The sequence below is a fragment of the Vipera ursinii genome (assembly GCF_947247035.1).
Source record: "Vipera ursinii genome assembly, chromosome: 1".
In the NCBI taxonomy this organism is placed as follows: Eukaryota; Metazoa; Chordata; class Lepidosauria; order Squamata; family Viperidae; genus Vipera; species Vipera ursinii.
In genome coordinates, this window is record NC_139512.1 from 57,068,932 (window position 1) to 57,091,755 (window position 22,824).

The 22,824-nt window shown below is 38.3% G+C and overlaps 1 protein-coding gene across 1 annotated transcript in view; it reads right to left on the reverse strand.

The window, feature by feature from the left end:
• Positions 1 to 22,824, reverse strand: part of NUBPL (NUBP iron-sulfur cluster assembly factor, mitochondrial) — a 71,323-nt gene that overhangs the window by 10,091 nt on the left and 38,408 nt on the right. Inside the window, exons 8-9 of the mRNA XM_083372597.1 lie at positions 22,247 to 22,332; positions 1,150 to 1,270 (exon numbers count right to left, since the gene is read on the reverse strand). Coding sequence (XP_083228723.1) covers positions 1,150 to 1,270; positions 22,247 to 22,332 — 207 coding nt within the window. The remainder of the gene's footprint in view (positions 1 to 1,149; positions 1,271 to 22,246; positions 22,333 to 22,824) is intronic.

Here is a 22,824-nt window from a genome sequence, read left to right on the forward strand (position 1 = left end):
AAATCTACACCTAAACTGAGAAGCACAAAAAGAGGTATCGTTCCCAACTCAGCTGAAGAAATAACTTTAAACGTAAAGGTTTCTATAAAGAATTTGTTCTAAGGAGTGGGCAAGGCAATTAGGATCTCGGGTGCTGCACTTGTAATGGCACGGCCAGCAATCTTCTGGTGCTGCTAGTACAAATATGGAACATAGTAGAGGAGGTTAAGTCAATTTTAGGTTAAAATAAAACATCTGTCATTTTCTCAATGAATGATTTACTAAAATGATGACAAGAACCAGTAATAAGTACAAACATTTTGCAAATACTCCCTTCTGCAGCTAGACAAGATTAAAACGGTTGGATGTTGGAAGTGCTTATAATTTTTTGTCTCTTGTCTTATAGCATTCTGTATAACAGGGCTCCCCAACTTGCGGGCTGCAGACTGATACCAGTCTGCGACCTACCATGAACTAGGTTGTGCAAGCGAGCGAAGCCCTATCAGCACACATGCGGATTCAGGCAGCGTATAACACCACTCTTTCCCCCCCATTGGAAAAACTGCCCTCCACGGAACCAGACCCTGGCACCCAAAAGGTTGGGGGACAGCTGCTGTATATGCTATAAATCTTACAGCAGGGCCTCCTGATTGTACACTTACCACAGGTCACTCCTTGTTACTATTTGCTTTCAGATATAAATGGATACTTGTTTGTGAAGTAAATGAGGAACTTCCTCTAATATGGGAAATGGTTTATGCTGGCAGTAAAACATAAACTAGCTTTCAGAGAAGGAATCCTCAGCACTCTTCCAGAAGACAGCTTAACTCACCAAACATATAGATTTGGTGTCCACCAGATCTGTCAGCCCTCAATATTTCTCTGAAAGTATTTTATGCCTTTATTTTATCAGCTTCTAAGTTCCACTCTGAATGAACCAATGTAATGATGGGTAGTTCTCAGTTAATGACCACTTATTCTTTCACTATTTATAGTCATAATGGATACAAATATTCCATATATTAGAGTAGCAGCAATAAATACAATGCAGCAGCACAATCCTGGCTTCTACAATTCATAGTTTCATTAAAATCAATACATACTACTGAAAAATTGTATTGCATCGTGATTTGTCTAATACAGGTTTTATTTTAAACCACACATTCTTACCTAAAACATCTACACCAATATTCTTGGCTAATTTCTTCACACCATCAGCTCCAAAAATATATGTTTCATGTTTGCATTTTGGACATTGAAAAACGCTCATGTTCTGTATAAGGCCCAATACCTGGCAAATTGTTTAAACAAAAACAAAGCAGAAACAAATTTAATATTATAGAAACAGTAAGTTAAAAGATCAGTTTCCTCAATTTATCCATTTTTTTTTCAAAATAAACCCAGGAATATATCCTTGTTAGAAAAAAAAGTTATTTATTTGCCAGCATTCCCTGATCAACAATCCTAGGGAAATGCCAGTTTCCTTTGTAGGGTTAAGAGTTCTGGTAACCTCTTGATTTTATTTTCCTGGGCTCCAAGATCATTGCAGATGGGGACTGTAGCCAAGAAATTAAAAGACGCTTGCTCCTCGGAAGGAAAGCCATGACAAATCTAGACAGCACACTAAAAAGCAGAGACATCACCCTGTCAACAAAAGTGCATATAGTCAAGGCTATGGTCTTCCCAGTTGCAATGTATGGCAGTGAAAGCTGGACCATAAAAAAGGCTGAGCGCCAAAGAATTCAGGCCTTTGAACTATGGTGCTGGAGAAGACTCCTGTGAGTCCCTTGGACTGCAAGGCGATCAAACCGGTCAGTCCTAGAGGAGATCAACCCTGACTGCTCTTTAGAAGGCCAGATCCTGAAGCTAAAACTCAAATACTTTGGCCACCTAATGAGAAGGAAGGACTCACTGGAGAAGAGCCTAATGCTGGGAAAGATTGAGGGCAAGAGAAGAAGGGGACGACAGAGAATGAGGTGGCTGGATGGAGTCACTGAAGCAGTAGGTGTGAGCTTAAATGGACTCCAGAAGATGGTAGAGGACAGGAAGGCCTGGAGGAACGTTGTCCATAGGGTCGCGATGGGTTGGACATGACTTCGCAGCTAACAACAACAACAACCTCTTGTTTATAAATTATAATCCATTTGAGCAGAAAGAAAAAAAATCAGTAATTGTCAGTCTAGAACACTACAAAACAAATGACAGCAAGTGAGCTATTATTGAGATGTCTTTTATTGGCTGACCTTAATAGATAATCAGATGAACATTTATTTAGAAATAACCCTGGTTTGTTCAATAGGATTTATTCCCAAATTTGTATCTTTAAAACTGTTGTATATAGGAGATGCCAAACTCTATTGATCTGATTGCTCATTAAATTAGCCTGGATTCTGCAGCAGCCACTAATATCCTAAAGTAATAAAAAAAAAGAAAGAAAACATGAGCAACATTATTTCTGCTGTTGAAAATGTGTATTCACTAATACTCCAAAGGGGAGGATAGCTCAGCCTTTTCTAGTCTCTCTACAAATCAAAAGCACATTTGAAGAGCAATTAACTTAATTATTTAAGCTATAAAAATGACACGTTATTGACAGTACTTATATTAGATGTAGCGTTTCAAATGGTAAATGGATTAACACAGAGAATCTGTTATATGCAATCTAGCTAATTTATCGGATAATGGTGACTAAAATGTCTACCCTTTGCCAAATTTTGGGAAGGAAAAGTCAAAACAGCACTCAACCTTTATATTAAACCTATTCACCTAAAATATTAAATTCTCCTGTTTTACTACTCTTCTGGGTCTAGAATATAGTAACACACCTGCCACACACAAAAGAATATTTGCACTATTAGATTCAAGTACAATGGCCTCCTCAGGGTGCCGTCGGCCAGGCAATGCTGGCCGGCGACCCCCAGGGGGAGAGCCTTCTCTGTGGGCGCACCGACCCTCTGGAACGAACTGCCCCCGGAGCTGCGGATGGCCCCTGACCTTCGGTCCTTCCGCCATGACCTAAAGACCTGGTTATTCCAACAAGCGGGCCTGGACTGATCATAGTTTTTAAATTTGGTTTTTTATTGGTTTAAATTGTTCTTATTTCTTATATTGTTTAATCCTCTTTTAATTTTTGTATTTATATCTTTTAACTTTTTATTGTTGTGAGCCGCCCTGAGTCCTCAGGGAGAAGGGCAGCATTTAAATTTAATAAACCTTAAACCTTAAACCTCTTCCTCAAGTACAATGGACTAATACACTCCAAAAAATCTGACGTGCATCTATGTGTGTATGATGAAGAACAATTATTATGTGCATTATTTTGGGAAAGCAGAAGTTAGACACTGGGTGTTCATCCCGGCTACAGAAAATAAAAAACAAGAAAAGTCCAGCTCAAGCAAAACCATGATAGTTCTTCCCCAATATTGCCTGTTATACACAATTGTTCTGCAGTACATGCACTCTGAGTATGTGCTAGTATACGGCATATATGGGTAGTCTTCGGATTATGATAGCAATAGAGACTGCGTTTGTAGTTGGTAGGCATGCAGTCATAAAGTATGACATCATGTGTCTGCATCACTTAGCAACAATTCCAGCAGTCCCAGTTGCTGTTGTAACCTTAGGACATATGGTTTGCTAACCAGGAAGCATAAGGAATCCCAGCTAAGGAGCATGGGGGTGCCATGGGGTGGGAGTAAACAATACATGACCATAGAGAGGCTGGGGGAAGCAGGCTGCCATGCTGTGTGAGTGAGCAAAGAAAAGCCAAGGTAAACAGGACACCGTGCCAGGTAAAGGAAGGGAAGCTGGGGACTTACGAAAACAATTTGTGACCTTCCCTGCCAGCGTCCCCATTGACCTGGCTTGGGGGAAAACGGTAGGGAAGGTCACAAATAGGGAGGATGAGATATTACAACTGTCAGTGTAAGCTGGTTGCTAAATGCCCAAATTGGAATCAGAAAAAAAATGTGTTTAGGTCATAAAGCATGACCTAAGCTTCTTGCATACTGATCAAACTGCCCAGAACTATTAGCAGGAAATGCTATTATAATTGTACATTCAATGTCAAGCCTTATAGAGGCTATTTCTTCTTTGTCATCAATTTGTCCATCTATAATAAAGAATACTGGCCTAAGGAGCCTTGGTGGAGCAGTGGGCTAATGCCTCCTTAAGTAACACCAGCTGCCTGCAATTAGTGCAGGTTCGCATCCCACCAGGCTCAAGGTTGACTCAGCCTTCCATCCTTCCGAGGTAGGTAAAATGAGGACCCAGATTGTTGGGGGCAATAAGCTGACTTTGTAATAATGCCGCTTGGGGGGGGGCGCGAAAGCCCTAATAAGCAGGCATATACATAGAATGAAGGTTATTGCTAAGCACATTGATTTGTGCTTAAATTGTAAGCCGCCCTGAGTCTTCGGAGAAGGGCGGGATATAAATGGGATTAAAAATAAAATAAAATAAATAAAATAAGTGTTTCAGGGTTCGTGGCTAGAGTTGCAAATTGAAATCTTTAATGGGTTAGGATCCCAACATCTGAACAACGTACATGCCTGAAGGTTAAGATCTATAAGGGGACCGTCCTCAGCATCCCATAATTATATGAAGATACTCTGAAAAGCCTTCCCTGCACTAGCAACTGCGCTTTCGAGTACTCTTCTCTGGGTTCAAGACTAATCATATCTTTTGTCATTTAAGTGCCTCTTGGACAGCATTACTGTGATAATTAATATAACTTTTAGATTAAATATTATTTATTCTATTTGGCACTGTTTTACCTTGGTTATTTTATGGAGGGCAATCTTAATAGATAGCAGACTATACTGTATAGGTGGTTCTTGACTTACAATTGAGCTCAACATTTCTGTTGCTAAGCGAGACTGTTGCTAAGTGAGTTTTGCCCCATTTTACGATTTTTCTTGCCACAGTTCTTAAGTGAATCACTGCAATTGTTCAGTTAGTAACATGGTTGTTAAGTGAATCTGGCTCCCCAATTGACTTTACTTGTCAATGTGACTACAGAGATGCAGCAACAGTCGTAATTGTGAGAAACAGTCATAAAACACTTTTTCAGCGCCATTATAACTTTGAACGGTCACTAAACGAATGGCTAGAAGTCAAAGACTACCTGTAAATACTGGTGGATAAATAATAAAAATACATGTTTAAATGTATAACTTCCAGAACACAAAGAGCAGTGGTGAAAATGTGGGATTCTCCTCACTATAGTACAGGGGTGTCAAATTGCTGGCCCGTGGGCCGGACGTATCATTCGGAAGCCACACCCACACCATTGCCAGCAACCGTCCCGATACGTTGCGCGACATCACGTGACGTAGCGAGTTTGACATGTCTGCTATAGTAGATTGGGAGAAATGCCATTACTAAAAAGCTCTCAGGTTGACAGGTTGGGAAAATAATTTATGTAACTCCCAATATGCTTTTTTCCCCTATTTCTGCAATAACTATAGGAGGAGGAAGTCCTTTCAGTATTTAGTTAAAACTAACAATGGGTCTGAAAGCAGCTTGCCAATCAATACACTTAAACCTAGTATAAGGCAACAACAACATCAATGCAATCTCTCTCTATATATAATATCAACCGGGCATCAAACTACAGATAACAGATATAATTAGTATGCAAAATCTGAGTCAACTTGCAGCAGTATACAGCCATCTGCATGACACTGGGGGGCGGGGGGGATAATTCACACATAACTAAAGGTAAAGGTAAAGGTTCCCCCGCACATGCGTGCTAGTCGTTTCCGACTCTAGGGGCTGGTGCTCATCTCCGTTTCAAAGCCGAAGAGCCAGCGTTTGTCCGAGGACGTCTCCGTGGTCATGTAGCCGGCATGACTAGACGCCAAAGGCACACGAAACGCTGTTACCTTCCCCCCGTAGTGGTCCCTATTTTTCTACTTGCATTTTTTTACGTGCTTTCGAACTGCTAGGTTGGCAGAAGCTGGGACGAGTAACAGGCGCTCACTCTGTTACACGGCACTTGGGATTCGACCCGCCAAACTGCCGACCTTCGTTGCACCTATACACCTAGCCAAAGAGACAAGTCACTTTCCTGTTTAAAATAGGTTTTCACATTCAGGGCAGTGAAAACTGTCAAGCATATCCCTGGCTGTAAACAATGCTATGTAAGTCTGCACTGGTCATATATACAGCAAGGAAACTTTTCCACACGCACTTTCATCTGGTTTTCAGATCAGACTTGAGTACCCAAGACACTTTAAAGCAGGGTTGTTCAACCGTGGCAACTTTAAGACTTGTGGATCTCAACTCCCAGAATTCTGCGAGGGATTTCTTGATCCTGTCACATTCATATCAACCTCCCCAACACACACCCTTCTTGGTTCATTTATTCTTTAAGAATGTTATTTACATTTGTCATTATTTGCCAAACTTCTGTAATTAGCTTTTCAAATATCATTCTCATAAATAGTTTTGGTTTACATTACCAGAAGTATAGTTATGGTGACAGATTTCTTTATATAACTTCCCTGGGCTCATCAACGTTCAATTTGCAGATTGGGTTTTGTGACCTACATGCTACCTTAGATTGAACAGTATGTTTCCATATTCATGGAAATACAAAGGTTTCAGAAACAGACTTTAGTTCACCGGACTCTGACAAAATTTGTTGAATATTCGACTTCCGGTGGCTGCGCGGCGCCGGAGACAGCCTTCCCGGGCTGCCCGCGGCTCAGCTGTTTGTTTTTTCGCCCGAAACAGCGCCGATCAGCTGTTCGGGCGAAATTGAAGCCCCCTCCTCGGGAGAAGAGGAGGGGGTGAGGCCCCAGGTAGGGGTAGAGTTCTCCGGGGCCGCCTGAGCTTGGAGCTTGGGCGGCTGAAGGATTGAACTCCCCCGAAGCCTGGGTTGCTCCCAGCTGGCCGGCGTCTCTGCTCCGAACTCCTTGGAGCAGAGCCAGGCGTCTGCGAACCATCCCTGCCTGAAGAAAGGACTATGATTTAAAGGAGCAGGCAGAGCGGTACAAGAGACAAAGGTGAAGAGATTTATTTTAATATACTCTCTAGCTTGTTGGATTTTTTAAACTTTTGAAAGTGCGTCATAATTGAGGATTAAAAGATGGCGGCGAAACCTCCCCCTAAAACTCTTCGGAGTGGTGGATCCTCGCCAGTGCAACAATCATCATTACAGGCATTGCACCCTCCTGAAGCGCTGACACCGAAGGACTTACGAGATGCTTTGGATAAACTTTTGGAATCAATCAATCAATCAATGGCAGATAAATTTGCGCAGATGGAGGAGAAATTGGAGAAATTGGAGGAGAGAATGGAAGAGAGGATGGAACAGAAGCTTAGCGTGATGAAGGTAGACATTTTGTCCTCAGTGCATAAAGTGGCGGAATGTGTGGAAGAATTAGATGAAAAAATGGATGATTTGGTTCAAAGAAATGCTATATTAGAAGTAAAGGCTCGGGAGAATGAAAATGCAAGAGACAAAGTGGAAAAGGAGTTAAGCTTGGCCCAATATTACCAGATGCAGTTTGCTATCAGAATTAGAGGTTTAAAAGAGGATATTAAAGAAGATTTAAAGCAGCTGATCTCTGAGGCTCTTGAAGTGGTATTAAACCAGCCAGCATCTGAAATAAGAGCAGCTATGGATAAAGTGTTCAGGGTGAATTCATGGATTGCTAGGCAGAGAAAGTTGCCTAGAGATGTGGTGGTTTATTTTGCAAAAAGAGAAATCAGAGACCAAGTTATACAAGCTGCCTATGATGTTAAAGTGGTGATTGCTGGACAAGAAGTTCTGGTTTTAAAAGAAATTCCTCCAAGGATCTTAAGGGGAAGGAAGGACTATGCATTTCTTGTGCAGGAGCTTAAGCAAAGAGATATAAGGTTCAGATGGGAGATTCCAGAGGGGCTGATGGTGATGCATGAAGGTAAAAGGTACCGGCTGACTACTGTGAAGCAAGCGCGTGATTTTTACAACAATGTCTTAAAAGCAACCCCATTAACACTTCTGGAAGCTGGAAAGGGAGTTGGAGAAGGAGAACATCAAGAGGATGAAACAGAGGAAAGTGGTGTTGGAGGAGATCAAGCTACAACTTCTTTGGATGATCCTAGAGAGCAAAGAGTAACGCGTGCTGCTTTAAAACGAGCAAAGAAAATAAAGGAACAAGATCAGCAAAAGTCTTCAGATTCTTCACAACGTACATATAGTCAAGCTGTGGGAGGAGCACGGCCTAAAGAAGTTAGTCCTATCAAAGCTGTGGTCCAAGAGCTTCTGGAGGATATCCATGGCAACTAAATTTCTAACCTGGAATGTTAATGGACTAAACTCACCGCAGAAGAGGAAGAAAGTTTTTCAATATTTAAAACAATTTAAGATAGATGTTATATGTTTGCAAGAAACGCATATTAGAGTTTTGGATCAAAAGTATTTAATGAACTCGAGACTGGGTACGCAATTTGTTGCCTCTGCAGAGAATAAGAAAAATGGAGTGGTTGTTTATGTTAAAAGTGCCTTAACAGCAGACTTAATTGAAGCAGATAAGCATGGACGATATGTTATGATTGAGCTGTTGTTAGAAGGTAAAAAGACGCTTTTAGTTGGATTATATGCACCTAACCAACAACAAGCTGATTTTTTTAGTTTACTTCACACAAAGCTTACCCAGTTGGATTATAAATCTTTTATTTTTATGGGAGACTGGAATGGTGTTTTGGATGTACAGCTGGATAAGGCTGGAGCTTTTAAGCGTATTCCAAGTCATGCAAGACTGCCTAAATCTTTTTTTGAAATGAAGGATGACTTGGAATTACGAGATATTTGGCGTGAGAGACACTTCCAAGAGAAGGATTATACCTTTTATTCTGACAGACACCAATCTTTTTCGAGGATTGATTTTATTTTGTTGACTAATGACTTTTTTTTGAGAACTAAAAAGGTGAAGATTTGTGCTAGAACTATCTCTGACCACAGTCCAGTTTGGTTGGAGATTGATAAGGAGAAAAGAGACAGACGCTCGTGGCGTGTAAATGAGAATTTGTTTAGAAATCAGAAAAATGTGGAAGAATGTAAACAGCGGATGAAGGATTTTTTTGAGATTAATATGAATAAGGGTACCTCTATGGACATGGTTTGGGATGCTAGCAAGGCCTATATGAGAGGGGTGTTGATATATATGAACAATAGACATAGACGTGCAGTGGAAATTAGAAGGAAACAACTGGAGAATGAAATAAAGGAAAAAGAAAAGGCTTTGATTTTGAATCCAGAGGATGTGAAGATCAAGGAGGCTATTAGATTGCTAAGAGGACAATTTGATAAATTAATGGCAGATCAAGTGGCAACCAATCTGCGGTTTGCTAGGCACAATACTTTTTGCAACGCTAATAAACCAGGCAGATGGTTAGCTTATAGACTGAGGAAAAAGCAAAGGGCCTCTAATATAGATAAGATTGAGTATAAAGGAAGGGCTGTGTTTCAACAGAATCTTATTAAGGATGCTTTTGTGGATTTTTATTCGAAATTATATACTAAGGAGGAAATTAATATAAAAGATATTGATATATATTTGGAGAATGCTAGCATTCCGATTCTTACGCAAATACAAAAAGAGGGGATTAATCAACTGATTACAGAAGAAGAAATTTTTACAGCTATTAAGGAACTGAAGGTGGATAAAGCACCAGGTACTGATGGCTTGACTGCGGCCTATTATAAAAACTTGCAATTAGAGATGATAAAACCGTTAAAGGAACTGTTCCAGACAATCCAGAGGGGGGGAGAGGTGCCCCCGTCTTGGAGAACAGCTTTTATTTCTTTGATTCCGAAGGAAGACCAGGATGCTACTCAAGTTAAAAATTATAGACCGATATCGCTTTTAAATACAGACTATAAGATATTTGCTAAGGTCTTGGCTAATAGACTGATGAGGGTCCTGCAACAGGTGATTCATGGGGATCAAACGGGGTTTATTAGTGGTAGGCAAATGAAAAATAATGTGAGACATATAGTTGATGTGTTAGAGTTTTTGGAAAGGCACAACCAGATCTCTGCAGCGCTAATCTTTTTAGATGCTGAAAAGGCTTTTGATCAATTGAATTGGCAATTTTTGTTGAAAGTTTTAGATAAAATGGATTTTGGGGAAAAATTTTTACAGCCGATTAGGGCATTATATCAAAAACAAACTGCCCGAATCATAGTTAACAATAGCTTGACAGCAGTATGTAATATTGAGAAGGGCACAAGGCAAGGGTGTCCATTATCGCCCTTGTTATTTGTGTTAACATTAGAGATACTATTGGCCAAGATTCGGAATTCAGAAAAAATTAAGGGAATACAAGTTGGAGATCAGGATTATAGATTGAGAGCATTTGCCGATGATCTGGTTGTTACAGTGACCCAGCCAGAGAACTCTGTTGTGGACCTGGTGGAGATAATAACACAATATGGGAAAGTTTCTGGATTTAAAGTAAATATACAGAAAACTAAAATTTTGGCTAGAAATATGACAGTTTCACAGAAGGCTCTCTTAGAAGGATTAACTGGATTTGAGATTGTTAAAAGGGTTAAATATCTGGGGGTGATTTTGTCGCCCTCTAATACAAAGTTATATAAAAATAACTATGAAAAATTATGGGGGAAAATTCAAAAAGAATTGGAGAGTTGGCATAAATTGCAATTGTCTTTGCTGGGACGGATTGCAGCAGTGAAAATGAATGTCCTGCCCAAATTTTTATTTTTATTTCAAATGATACCGATTCTTAAGAAAGATTCTAATTTGGAGGAATGGCAGCGTGGTATCAATAAATTTGTCTGGGCAGGGAAAAAGCCACGAGTTAAACTTAAGATTATGCAGGATACTCGTGAGAGAGGTGGCCTTAAGTTGCCTAATTTGAAATTATATTATGAAGCTGCTGCATTAGTAGGAATAAGCGATTGGATTAATTTGACGCAATTGAGGTTATTAAATCTTGAGGGCCATGATCTGTTGTTTGGCTGGCATGCATATTTGTTGTATGATAAGAAGGTAGATACTGTGTTTAGGATGCATATTTTAAGACAGGCATTGCTGAGAGTTTGGAAGAAGTATAGACATAAGTTAAGCAGCAAGATACCATTGTGGGCAATTCCAAAACACGCAATAGAAAATATACATGCTGGCTTTAAACATGATGTGACTACGTACAAGGAGATTTTAAGTTTGGAAAGGAATATTTGGTGCTTGAAATCATATAGCCTGTTGCGAGAAGAGAAGGTTGTCCAAACTTGGTTTCAATATATTCAGTTACGGGCCAGGTGGAAAGAAGACCAGAAGAATGGATTTACAATGACTGATGAAAATTTGATAAAGCAAATTAGAAACCAGGGACTAGCACATATTAAACGGACATATCTTGCATTGATAGAGATTGATTCAGAAACGGAGCTTGTTAAGGACTGCATGATAAAATGGGCCCAAAACATTCAGGAAGTTATTACAATGGACACGTGGGAGAAGATTTGGGTGAGGAATGTAAAATTTACTCAAGCTCAAAATCTAAGAGAGAACTTTTACAAAATGTTTTATAGATGGCATTTAGATCCCAAAAAGCTTGCAAGTATGTATCCGAAATACCAGCCTAAATGTTGGAGGTGTGGTGATGAAGATGCAACATATTTTCATATATGGTGGACATGTAAGAAGGTTAAGGCTTTTTGGATAAAAGTCTGGTGGAATATGCAGAAGATTTTTAAACGGAGGATAAAGTTTTGTCCGCAATTTTTTTTGTTGGGAATAATTGTTGACGCTACAGTTGTGGACTCTAAGTTGATGTTGAATTTAGTTACGGCAGCAAGACTTTTGATAGGTCAATATTGGAAGAAAGAGGAACTGCCGACTATAGAAGAATGGACTTTAAAGGTTTCCGACCTGGCAGAGATGGCGAAGATTTCAGCCTATTTGAAAGATTATTCGCAAGAACGTTATATTATGGAATGGAGAAAATGGATTGAGTTTATCCAGAACAAGTATAGGGTCAAGAAGTTTTATGTAGCATTCGAATGAGTCTTCTTTCGTTTCTCCTTCTTTTTTATTCTAGTTTTTTTTAGATATATTTATCATGGTTAAGGTGTGTTTTATCCTATATAAGCTAGAGAGTGATGGATTTTAGAATCTATAGTTTTTAGTATATGGTTGTTTATGATTGCTTTTTTATATACATATACCTTGTATTTAGCTCTGGGAAGTCGGGGGGGAGGGGGGGGGAGGGAGGAGGGGAGGGAGGGAGGTTGGGGGGAGGTAGGGGGGGTATAGGGAGGGGGAAGGGGGGTTTTTTTAATGGAAAACTGTACTTTAAAACTTTTCAATAAAAAAATTTGTTGAATATTCAACTTTTGCAAAGGATTCCATATTTACAGATCAATGCTTATTATCTCATTCACATACATTTTAGAAGAAAGCAGCAAAACATGTTAGGCATAGCTCACTTTAAGTAGCAAAATAGTTGCTATCATATAATAAGTTGCATTTGTTCAAGAAACCCTGTTATGTGAATGATTCATACCATTTTAAGGCATTTCTACACAACTACGATTTCCACCCCACTAACTTTCTAAAGCAGAGGTGTCCATCTTTGGCAACTTTAAGACGTATGGATTTCAACTTCAAAATTCCCCAGCCAGCATGTGTTGGCTGAGGAATTTTAGGAGTTGAAGTTCACAAATCTTAAAATTGCCTAGGTTGGACAGCCCTGTTGCAAAGCACTTGAAGCTAAATAGTGGTTGTCTTCATATCCACCAGTTTGAAAGGCTGAGAATATTGGGCTGTGCAATAGGTGCAATAGGAAAAAAACAAGGAAAAATATTCAGTCATACTCCTACTCTGAACCCATGTGTCCCAGATTAATCAATTCCTTTTATTCTCCATTTCTCATAACAGGAAATAACATTAACTGCTAATAATACTCCTTCCATGTTGCTTTGATATATGAGGGAAGACCATTTGTAAACAGCCATCCACCTTCCCACCATATTTTAGAATTTATAAAAGTGAAATGATGGCATATCGGTGGAAGAAGAGATAATGACAAAATGTACTGTCCCACAAAGCTCCACAACGTTGCATCACTGACACCACCACCACCCTGCCAAAATTATTTTGGTTTCAAGAAAGCCTTAGCAGAGACAAAAAAAATTAAATGATTTACAGTAGTTGCATGGAAAGATCTGGAGCTGGTTAGGAGATCTGGTACTCTTAGTGAAATTTAATTATTCATCAGATAAATGATTATTATTTATTGGCAATTGTGCACTAAGATTATCAGACAGCTGCACTTGATCCATTAAAACTATGCCCAAAGTCTTGTTATTTCACAGTTTCAGTTATTTTTTATGCTTTCAAAATCCTTTTAAAAATACATTGTTTATAAGAAACGCACAATTATCAATCAGAAGATAGGAATGAGGTAGACAAATTTGCTTAGAAGACATTATTATGGGTATTTAAAAGAAAAAAGGATGGTGAAGAGCTCTCAAATGGACTCTTCAAACCAAAACAGTGGTTAATAACTTGATAAATATTGAACTAACATGCAGCTCTTACATGGGTAAAAGACCCTTGGATTAATGGTAAAAGATTAAGAATTTATAAAAATCTGTTAACCACAGAACCTACTATCACAGGGTTCCAGTAGTAGCTACCAATATAAGAAGGTGTTAGGCATATGGTGTTAGCCTACAATGTTGGGTTGAAAATATATTAACCATAATGCTATGGCTTTAAGATGTTAATTGGCCAATGGGTGTGTAAGTGTTCTCATGGCCATAATAGGAAGCTAGGAACGTAGCTTCTCTCTCTCTCTGAATTCACTGATCTCTACTATTACTGTTTTTGCTCTGCTGTTGGTTTACTACTGTTGTAAGCCTGAACTGTGTATTGACCTCTGGACCGGTAAGAAGACTTTGTAGTTTGGATTACTCCTTGGACTGTTGCTATTGTGTATGACTTGGACTGTTTATTTTTGACTGTGCATTTTTGTTTTTACACCACCTCAAAGTAAACTACTTTTTGTTTTTATAACTCAGTGTATTCTTGTGTGACTTTTACTGCTCTCAGTGCCCTTCCTTGTCTGTGCAACTCTTTGGTAGCACAAGGAGACCTCTGCACAACAAAATTCCTTAACAGAAGGGATTAGTTCAGTAATATTATTTAAAAGTTTCATATTAATATCAAACTATGCTTGTTAGTACCAGTTACTAAAGAACACATTATATTGAAGATGTGGTTGTGATGATGCAATGTATTATTATGTATGGTTGAATTGTAAAAGATTACAATTTTAAAAGTTAAAGTAATTTAGTGGAATATGTAAGATCTTTAAGAAAAAGATATTTATAACTAATAACTATAGTAGAATTTTTGGTACTGTTATATTGGAAGAAGGCTGATTTGTTCATTATAGAAGAATGGATTTTGAAAGTTTTGAATTAGATAGAAATGGTAGAATTTGGAATATGTGAAGAATATTTGTAATGGAGATATATTATGATGTTTAAGGAGAGTTAAAGCGCGACTGGATTTAAAGTGTAATTATAGTTAGTTAGTATATTTTAGATTAAGATTGTGAAAATAATACCCTGTATTCTGCTTTGGGAAGTCGGGGGGGCTGGAGGGAGGTAGGGGTATTGGGTGGGTTAGGGTATGGGTTAGGGGTAGGGGGGATGGGGTTTATGATCAAAAATGTACTTTAAAACTTTTTAATAAAAAAACACATTATAAAGAATACAGATGTCGCTCTATTCAGGTCCTGCATTCCTAAAGGTACCTAATTGGCAAGTATAGTAGACAGGATACATCTGTCATGTCCAGCACAATGCTTACATTTTTACATTAAAGCCAGGCGAGTGCAAATCTTTGTAATTGACTTGCAACATAACTTTTAGAGAGGTCCTATTAACTTTTAGTCTTAGCTATTTCATAATGAGGCTTCTGTTTTGTTCTCAGGGACATTCTGTCCCAGATATCAGATACTCTGAGTAATTCTGTGCAGAACTGGAAAAGATAAACAGCCTTTTAATGGATTTTATTAAGCAGTTTCTTGATGCAGTAATGATGGTTGGTATCTTCTTTTTTTTCATTTTTTAACTTCAGAAATACCAATAGCTCTGCCAACAGAAATTATCGCCTCTTCTGTTTCTTATTTCTGATGAAAGCTAATTGCAGAAAAAAGTCTATTTTGATCTGTGAACAAGCTGGGTTTCAACAACATTAGAGTAGGGTATCATTATCTTTCCCAAAACCTAAAGCCAGGAAAAAAGCTTCTGCTCCTACTGCTGTCTTCTCAACTGTCTATTTTAGACTGTGAGATCTTTTTAAACTGGGAATCTTGGCATTTTGCTTATAGAATATTATAAAATAGAACATATGCTACTTGTGATATAAATGTGTGTGTGTGTGTGTATGTGTATATATATATATATATATATATATATATATATATATATATATATATATATATATATATATGTGCATCTTTGGTTATTCGGGTTTTTCCCCGCGTAGAACTAAAGGTGTAGGGGCGACGTTTCGACGGAATCCCATCCGTCATCACTATATATATATATATCCTTCTAAACATCCTAAACTTTAGAACAAGATTTCCCAAGCTCCTTGGGCTACTGAACACATCAGGCATGACGATTAAAGGCATCACAGGTCAGTTTCTACAGCTGTTGTTTTAATCCTGTATGCCCACAGGAGCCACTATTGTGAGAAAGGTGGTAATATTTTTTTATTTATACTGAAAACATGTTATGAGTGGGCATATTCATAACAAAATGGTTGCCTTGGCAGGTGTTGTCAATTACAAACATTCATTTACCATAAGGCAAGTACAGTTCTGAGCTCCAATCTTCCAATCTTTCTAAAACTGTTTTGAGGATGTCTGAGGGTACAGAGGCATTGCTGAAATTCTAAGTTTTGCTTGACTTTGTCTTATTTTGCATCATGCAGACTTCCTTCCCCCCTTTTTTTGGTGGGGGGGGGGAAATGAAAGAAAGTTGGATACCAAGAATATGCCCCAAGCACCATGCTGGAGAATAAAAGTCATACTACCATATTTTCCGGCGTATAAGACGACTGGGCGTATAAGACGACCCCCTACATTTCCTGTTAAATTATAGGGTTTGGGCTATACTCGCCGTATAAGACTATCCCTCTTCCAACGCACACCAAATAAAAATTAAAAAACATCAGATTTGATTTTAATATGGTAATTTTAATTCAAATGCTTATGACATGCAGGTGCTTAGTAGGAAAACTGTCACTTATAAACATAAGGCTGTTTGTCATCAAACATGTAAACATAAAACAGTGCAAGTGGATTAAACTATAATAATAATAATAACCCTAACCCTAACCCTAATAATAATAATAATAATAATAATAATAATAATAATAATAATAATATAATAATAATATAATAATAATAATAATAATAATGATAATAATGATAATAATAATAATAATAATAATAATAATAATAATAATAATAAGAAGAAGAAGAAGAAGAAGAAGAAGAAGAAGAAGAAGAAGAAGAAGAAGAAGTAGTTGGAGGGGACCTTGGAGGTCATCTAGTCCAACCCCCTGCTAAGGCAGGAAACCCTATACCATTTCAGACAAATGGCTGTCCAGTCTCTTCTTAAAAACCTCCAGTGTTGGAGCATTCACCACTTCTGGAGGCAGGTTGTTCCACTGGTTAATTGTTCTAACTGTCAGGAAGTTTCTCCTTAGTTCTAGGTTGCTTCTCTCCTTGACTAGTTTCCATCCATTGCTTCTTGTCCTGCTTTCAGGTGCTTTGGAGAATAGCTTGGCTCCCTCTGCTTTGTGGCAGCCCCTGAGATATTGGGTCACTGCTATCATGTCACCCCTCACCCTTCTCTTCGTTAAACTACACATACCCAATTCCAGCAACCGTTCCCTATTTTCCTAATTCACTTTTTCACTTTTCCTAATTCACTCTAAAGCTTTCCCTGCACAGAGCCTTACGTAAAACCAGCTGCCTTCAATTAGTGCAGGTTCGCATCCCACCAGGCTCAAGGTTGACTCAGCTTTCCATCCTTCCAAGGATGATGTTGGGGGCAATAAGCTGACTTTGTAATAATGCTGCTGGGGGGGGGTGAAAGCCCTAATAAACAGGCATATACACAGAATGAAGGCTATTGCTAAGCACATTGATTTGTGCTTTAAATTGTAAGCCACCCTGAGTCTTCGGAGAAGGGCAGGATATAAATGGGATTTTAAAAAAAAAAGACCAAATGGGTGATCCGCTCCAGGTTTTCCAGCCAGCCCGCCCAGTTCCTGAGTCAAATGTGTCTTTAGAGCTAAGCCGCTGCTCTCGCTGCTGCCTTCCCCACCTGCCTTTCAAGTTGGGATATACTACAGCTGCTCTTCAACTTTAGAAAGAAAGACGCCCAGACCGCAGCCTGTAAAAAATCACAGACTGCAGCTTCTTCTCCAATTGGTCCCGCTTTCCCTGCGCAGACTAAATGGGAGATCCGCTCCAGGTTTTCCAGCCAGCCCTGTCCCTAAATTTTCAGCACCCGGCGTATAAGACGACCCCTGACTTTTGAGAAGATTTTCATGGGTTAAAAAGTAGTCTTATACGCCGGAAACTACGGTATATGTTGCACTAGCTATATTGCCATTGTTTATCATCTAGATTATATTTATGTATTCTGTTTATTTGTATTTGCCTGCCACTGTTAAGAGCTTCTTTGGTGGGTTACCATCATAAGAATAAAACATCCATGATATAATTACAGTTATACAACAATAAAAATTAAACTGTAAAATAAGAAATCAAAAAGCAATAACATTACATGAGTTCTTGAGGCTAAGGCAGTTTATACATTTCATTAGAAAAATTGTTATTTTCATTTCTCTCTGAAGAATATTTTAGCGCACACTTTATTTATGTTAGATTATTTCATCACTTTTCTGCATATAATTATTGCCATTTTTCCTGATGGCCTAGTATTTCATACAATAATATCAAAACTTTTTACAGAATTGGGAATAAAACTGTACCCACCTTTTCTCCTGTGTATGAGTAAAAACTCATCATATTCTGGGTCACATTCCAATCTAGCAAATTATCTTGTGCTGTCAATTCAAATTTTCCAGCAATTCTAATATAGGTTTATTTCTGGAATGACATCTGGAGCAATATATTTCCAGGGATGAACTCATCATTAAAAATATATAATACCGAAGGACCCTTTCTACTTTTTACTTTTATAATTGGTATTTTTCAGCAGGCAAACCACATTTTTATGCACTAAGGGTGAAGACTAAAAGCTCTAGGCCTGTAGGTACCCTTTAGTTTGTACCTTAATACTTTAGTTTGCACCTTACTACTGGAGTATAACTTGAGTCCCTAAGGACATTCTTTTAACTTCTAACTTTAAAATGGTATTTAGACTTCAAGTTTAAATCCTAATTTACTTAGTATTCTCAGTATTAACTCCAAAGAAACATATATTTCTTGACATATTAATGCATATATGAATTTCAGTCTAATTTTTACTTCTGTGCATTTAGGATTCTAAAGACTATATTTCAATAAATAGCACATTCACAATTAATTTGTCAAACTATTTTATTTATTTGCTATGTTATAATATTCATCAACATTTATTCCCTAGACTCGGAACAAACCAGAATAATTGTTTGTTTGTTTTTTAAGTGGCCAACATCTCTGTGCAAGGTTAGTATTATCATAATAGTTGTGCACTTGAAAAATGAACTTGATCATAAATGTACAGATATTCTCTATGGTTTCACAATCTCTCAGGTATACTTATGGTATAAAATTTATGGACAAAAGAGACTTAAGCTTAGAGGTCTACAATTTGGAAAAAATGTGCTTTCTTTGTGATTGGTTTCAGACAGAAATCTCTCCTAACTCTTTCTTGAGATGTCATAGAATGGAAAATTCTTGAAGTGAGCATAAAGATTAAACCAGAAACTTTCCTTCTGGGTCTAATGGAAAGAGAACGGGGAAAAAAAATTGGAACTCTGGTTTTATATATGGTGATGGCAGCAAGATTGCTCTTTGCACAAAAGTGGAAGGCTGCTGTTGTGATTCAGGGTCAGCCTGTGGGTCCGGCAGCCGGGTCGGATGACTCGGATGACTCAGACGAGGGGGAGGAGGAGGGTGTTGAAGACGAACTTGCTGATGATGGCTTGGAGGCTTCGCAGAGCCCCCAGCCAGGCCCCTCTTACTTGGTGGAGACTCAGCTGCGCGAGCCCGACAGTGCAGATGATGATGACCCACAGCTGGCCCTGTTCAAGGACGCCCGACGCAGGAGGCAGTCAAGCAGGAGCAAGCAGAGAAAGGCTGTGGGACTCCTCGGAAGGAGGCACAGGGAGGCCACGCCCTGAACTCTAATAAAGGGAGTGTTTGGGGATGGGCTGGTTGCTGAAAGCAACCGCTCCGTTTGAGGATCAAAGTTCCGGTATCTTGTTTCATGTTCTGTTGTTTGTTTGTGCAATAAACTTGGCAGACGTTTTCCAGCCTCAGACGCTTTCCAGCCTCTGCCGTTTGTACAGGGGTTGCCTTTCTGCAAGGCCGGTAGCAGGCTGGTACAGAACAGCTGCCTCGATTCCTACCATGGACGAATGGTTACAAAAGCTGATGTAATTAGCAGAGATGGCCAAACTGGCTGTGCTGATAAAAGAAAAGAACATAAGTACGTTTGTTTCTACTTGGAAACCGCTTCTGGACTTTGTGCTTGAGGTGGAAAAAAATGATATTATGCTTTTGGGTTTTACCGATTAGATTTGCCAATACATAAATGGCTAGAGCATACTACTATAGAAACGTAAAAAGTTGAGATTTGATTTTAATGTCTGGTTTTACTGCAACAGAGAGAGTCAGAAGTCAATGTCTTTTGTTTCTTCCCTTCCCTTTCTTCACACCTTTTTTGTTTTTCTGTTCTCTACAGTTGTCCCCTACTATTGGCTTCTGTATTTTCACATGTTATGTTATAAATGAATAAAACTAATTTTTTAAAAAATGAGATGTCATAGAGTGAACATGGACCTTTGGCATGAAAAGCACACAGACCGACCAATGGCTATTCCCTTAAAGTAGAACTCCAGCCAAGTAGTTTACTATGCCTGAAAGTCTGGATTGACATGGAGTATGGGGGATCTTCTTGACAAAAACTGACTGCAAAAAGCACATTGCCCAGCAAAATTTTGATGGGCATTTGATGTAGCAAAAACTTTTAATCAGTAGATGACTATTTGCAAAGGCGTGAACATCTGATGTGATGAGACAAATTGAAATGACAACAGCAGGAACATTAAAGGAATATAAAACATTAATAGAGTTGCAATTGCCTCCATTCTAAATATGGCTGTAGCTTCATGACATTTTGATGAACTGTTAAAAATTCACCACTTAATATTCAAACATTTTGCTACCAAACTACAGTGGTTTTCTGACATGTACGCAGTATTCAGCATATGGAGTGATTTGCATTTTCAGTATACTGGTTTTACAGAAAATAGTCAAAAAGTTGGGGTGGGATATCTGAGTTCCTTGAAGATCACTAGCTCCCAGACTATGGGCCATGGTGTCTTGTGGGGCTATGTAGTTAGTGAAGGAAATGCACCATCATTGCTCACATGATAAGGAAATACATATATGACTGAATTAGAAGAGAGATTTAAAGCAAAATAACCAGACTATACTCCTTTAAATTGTGTATGTGTACACTGACACACAACTGATGACCCGTAGCACAGATTTAGTGCCAATGCAAAGAAGGCCACCAGCCACCAGAAAAAATATGAGGTGGCCACTCAGTCATTAGCCCATCTAATGCCAAGTGTGATTAATAAGCCACTGTGCCCTACTCAGCCTGGCTCAGCTATTTGAGCAGCTGCTGCTGGCTCATTACCAGCCTGGCTGATGGGCTACAAAGTTGTCAGTGTTTTTGCCTTCTTCTCTATGTAGCTGGGTAATCATTATAAAGAACTAAGAATTCAGTCCTGGAGTCCTGAGACAAACAATTCCTTTGTTTCCTCTTCCTTCTCCTGAATTGGCTTCAATTTTAATAATTCTTTATTCCCAGATCTGACTTCCAAAGAATAAGCAGCTTAATAGAACTTTCATGTGACAATCCAAAAAACCAATATTCACAGAAAAAACTCTTGGCTGATTTCTGGTACATTTTTGTTTGTACTGTCTGCTAAAGCTGTAGACTACCTGAGGTCTTTCTCCATAAAACTCATTTATGTAAAAGCAGTTTTCTATGCTTGTGACACTGGAATTTTAATACAAAAAAACAAGCTTAGTATGGAACCATCTATCTCATGGCTTGCCAGGCTGTTTTATTATGGCCAGATGTTCTTGGGATGTATAAGCAAAGAACGTGGGAATTGTAGACCTAGAGTACATAATCCAAGGCATCAATCAAGTCATGAAGATTATTTTTAAGTGCCCAGCTAAAACAAGCAGGGACCTATATCAGGCAACAAGGATATAGGAAGATGCAGATGTGTGTGATCGTTTCAATTACAATAGCAAAGGCATCATGTAATGCTGTGGCAAGAGAAAGCAATGATGAAATATTCCTTTATTGAAGAAGCCACATGGATAGCAATATAAAGTGATTGATAGTGTGGAAGATAAGGCCCTGAGATAGAATAGTACTCAACATTATACTAAAGATGAGCTCAGGATTTTTGGGAACAGTTTTGATATTTATGATGTGGTTATACTGAAGCCTTTGGCAAGCCTAATTACTTGTTTTACCATGCAAGAAAAGAAAATCCAAAGCTGAAAAGAAAGAATTATAGTGAAGATTTGGAATATAAGAATTAGAAATGTGGGAAAATCCAAACAGTGAAAGACTACATGAATTGATTACTGCACATACTGACATCTTAGGCATCACTGAATTGAAATGGACTTGACTGAATTTGACTGGACACTTTCAGTGAAAAGATCATATTATTTACTACTAAGGATACAACAAGGATAGTACCTGGGTACAATGCAATCAACAGCTAAATAATACCAATTAAGCTTAATCGGCAATCAAATAATATCAATTTGATTGAAATCAATGTTTTTATATATTAGAGTTGTCTAGGATATTATTCTAGCAATATTTTCTAGGAAATTATTCTAGGAATAATTTAAAAATTATTTCAAAAATGTATCTTGTCCTAGATTGCCCATTTCTAAGTTTAAAAATATGTCCATAATCTAGCAGAGTCAAATAATATGTACTCACTGGAACATTCACTTTTCTGAACATCTCAGCTCCTTTATGTGCATCCACTAAAGCTATATCCTGCGGAGTGGACACAATTACAGCCCCTAGAAAGAAAGAAGCCCCAGGAAAAATCAATATTGTTTTGTTTCATTTGGGTACTTTAATTCCTAGAAAAACCTTTAATAGGCTCAGAAAATAGATTTCTAATTAAAGATTAATGGTGGTGATACTTTACAAAAAAGTGTTTCGTTTCACATGCATCAGAGTAGCCAATTATTTCCCTGATTCCTACAACTCTTAATGCCATTTGCTGCAAAAATTCACTCAGCTCCAAAAACAGACTTTGTGGAGGGGGGATGTTGCTTATTTTTTTTTTATTTACCCAGTAAAAAAGAAGAAAGGTTTTTTAAAAAACCAGAAATTTTAACAGATTTTTAGTTATCATCATTTTCAATAAGAAACAATATTTCAGAAATGGCTATAATGTATTTATGTTGTTGAAACACAATGGAAGTACTATTCTATTTAAATATATTATCTCATTTGGAAAGTGATCACGATACAATTTATTTCAATCATATGGGAGTTGACTTTTG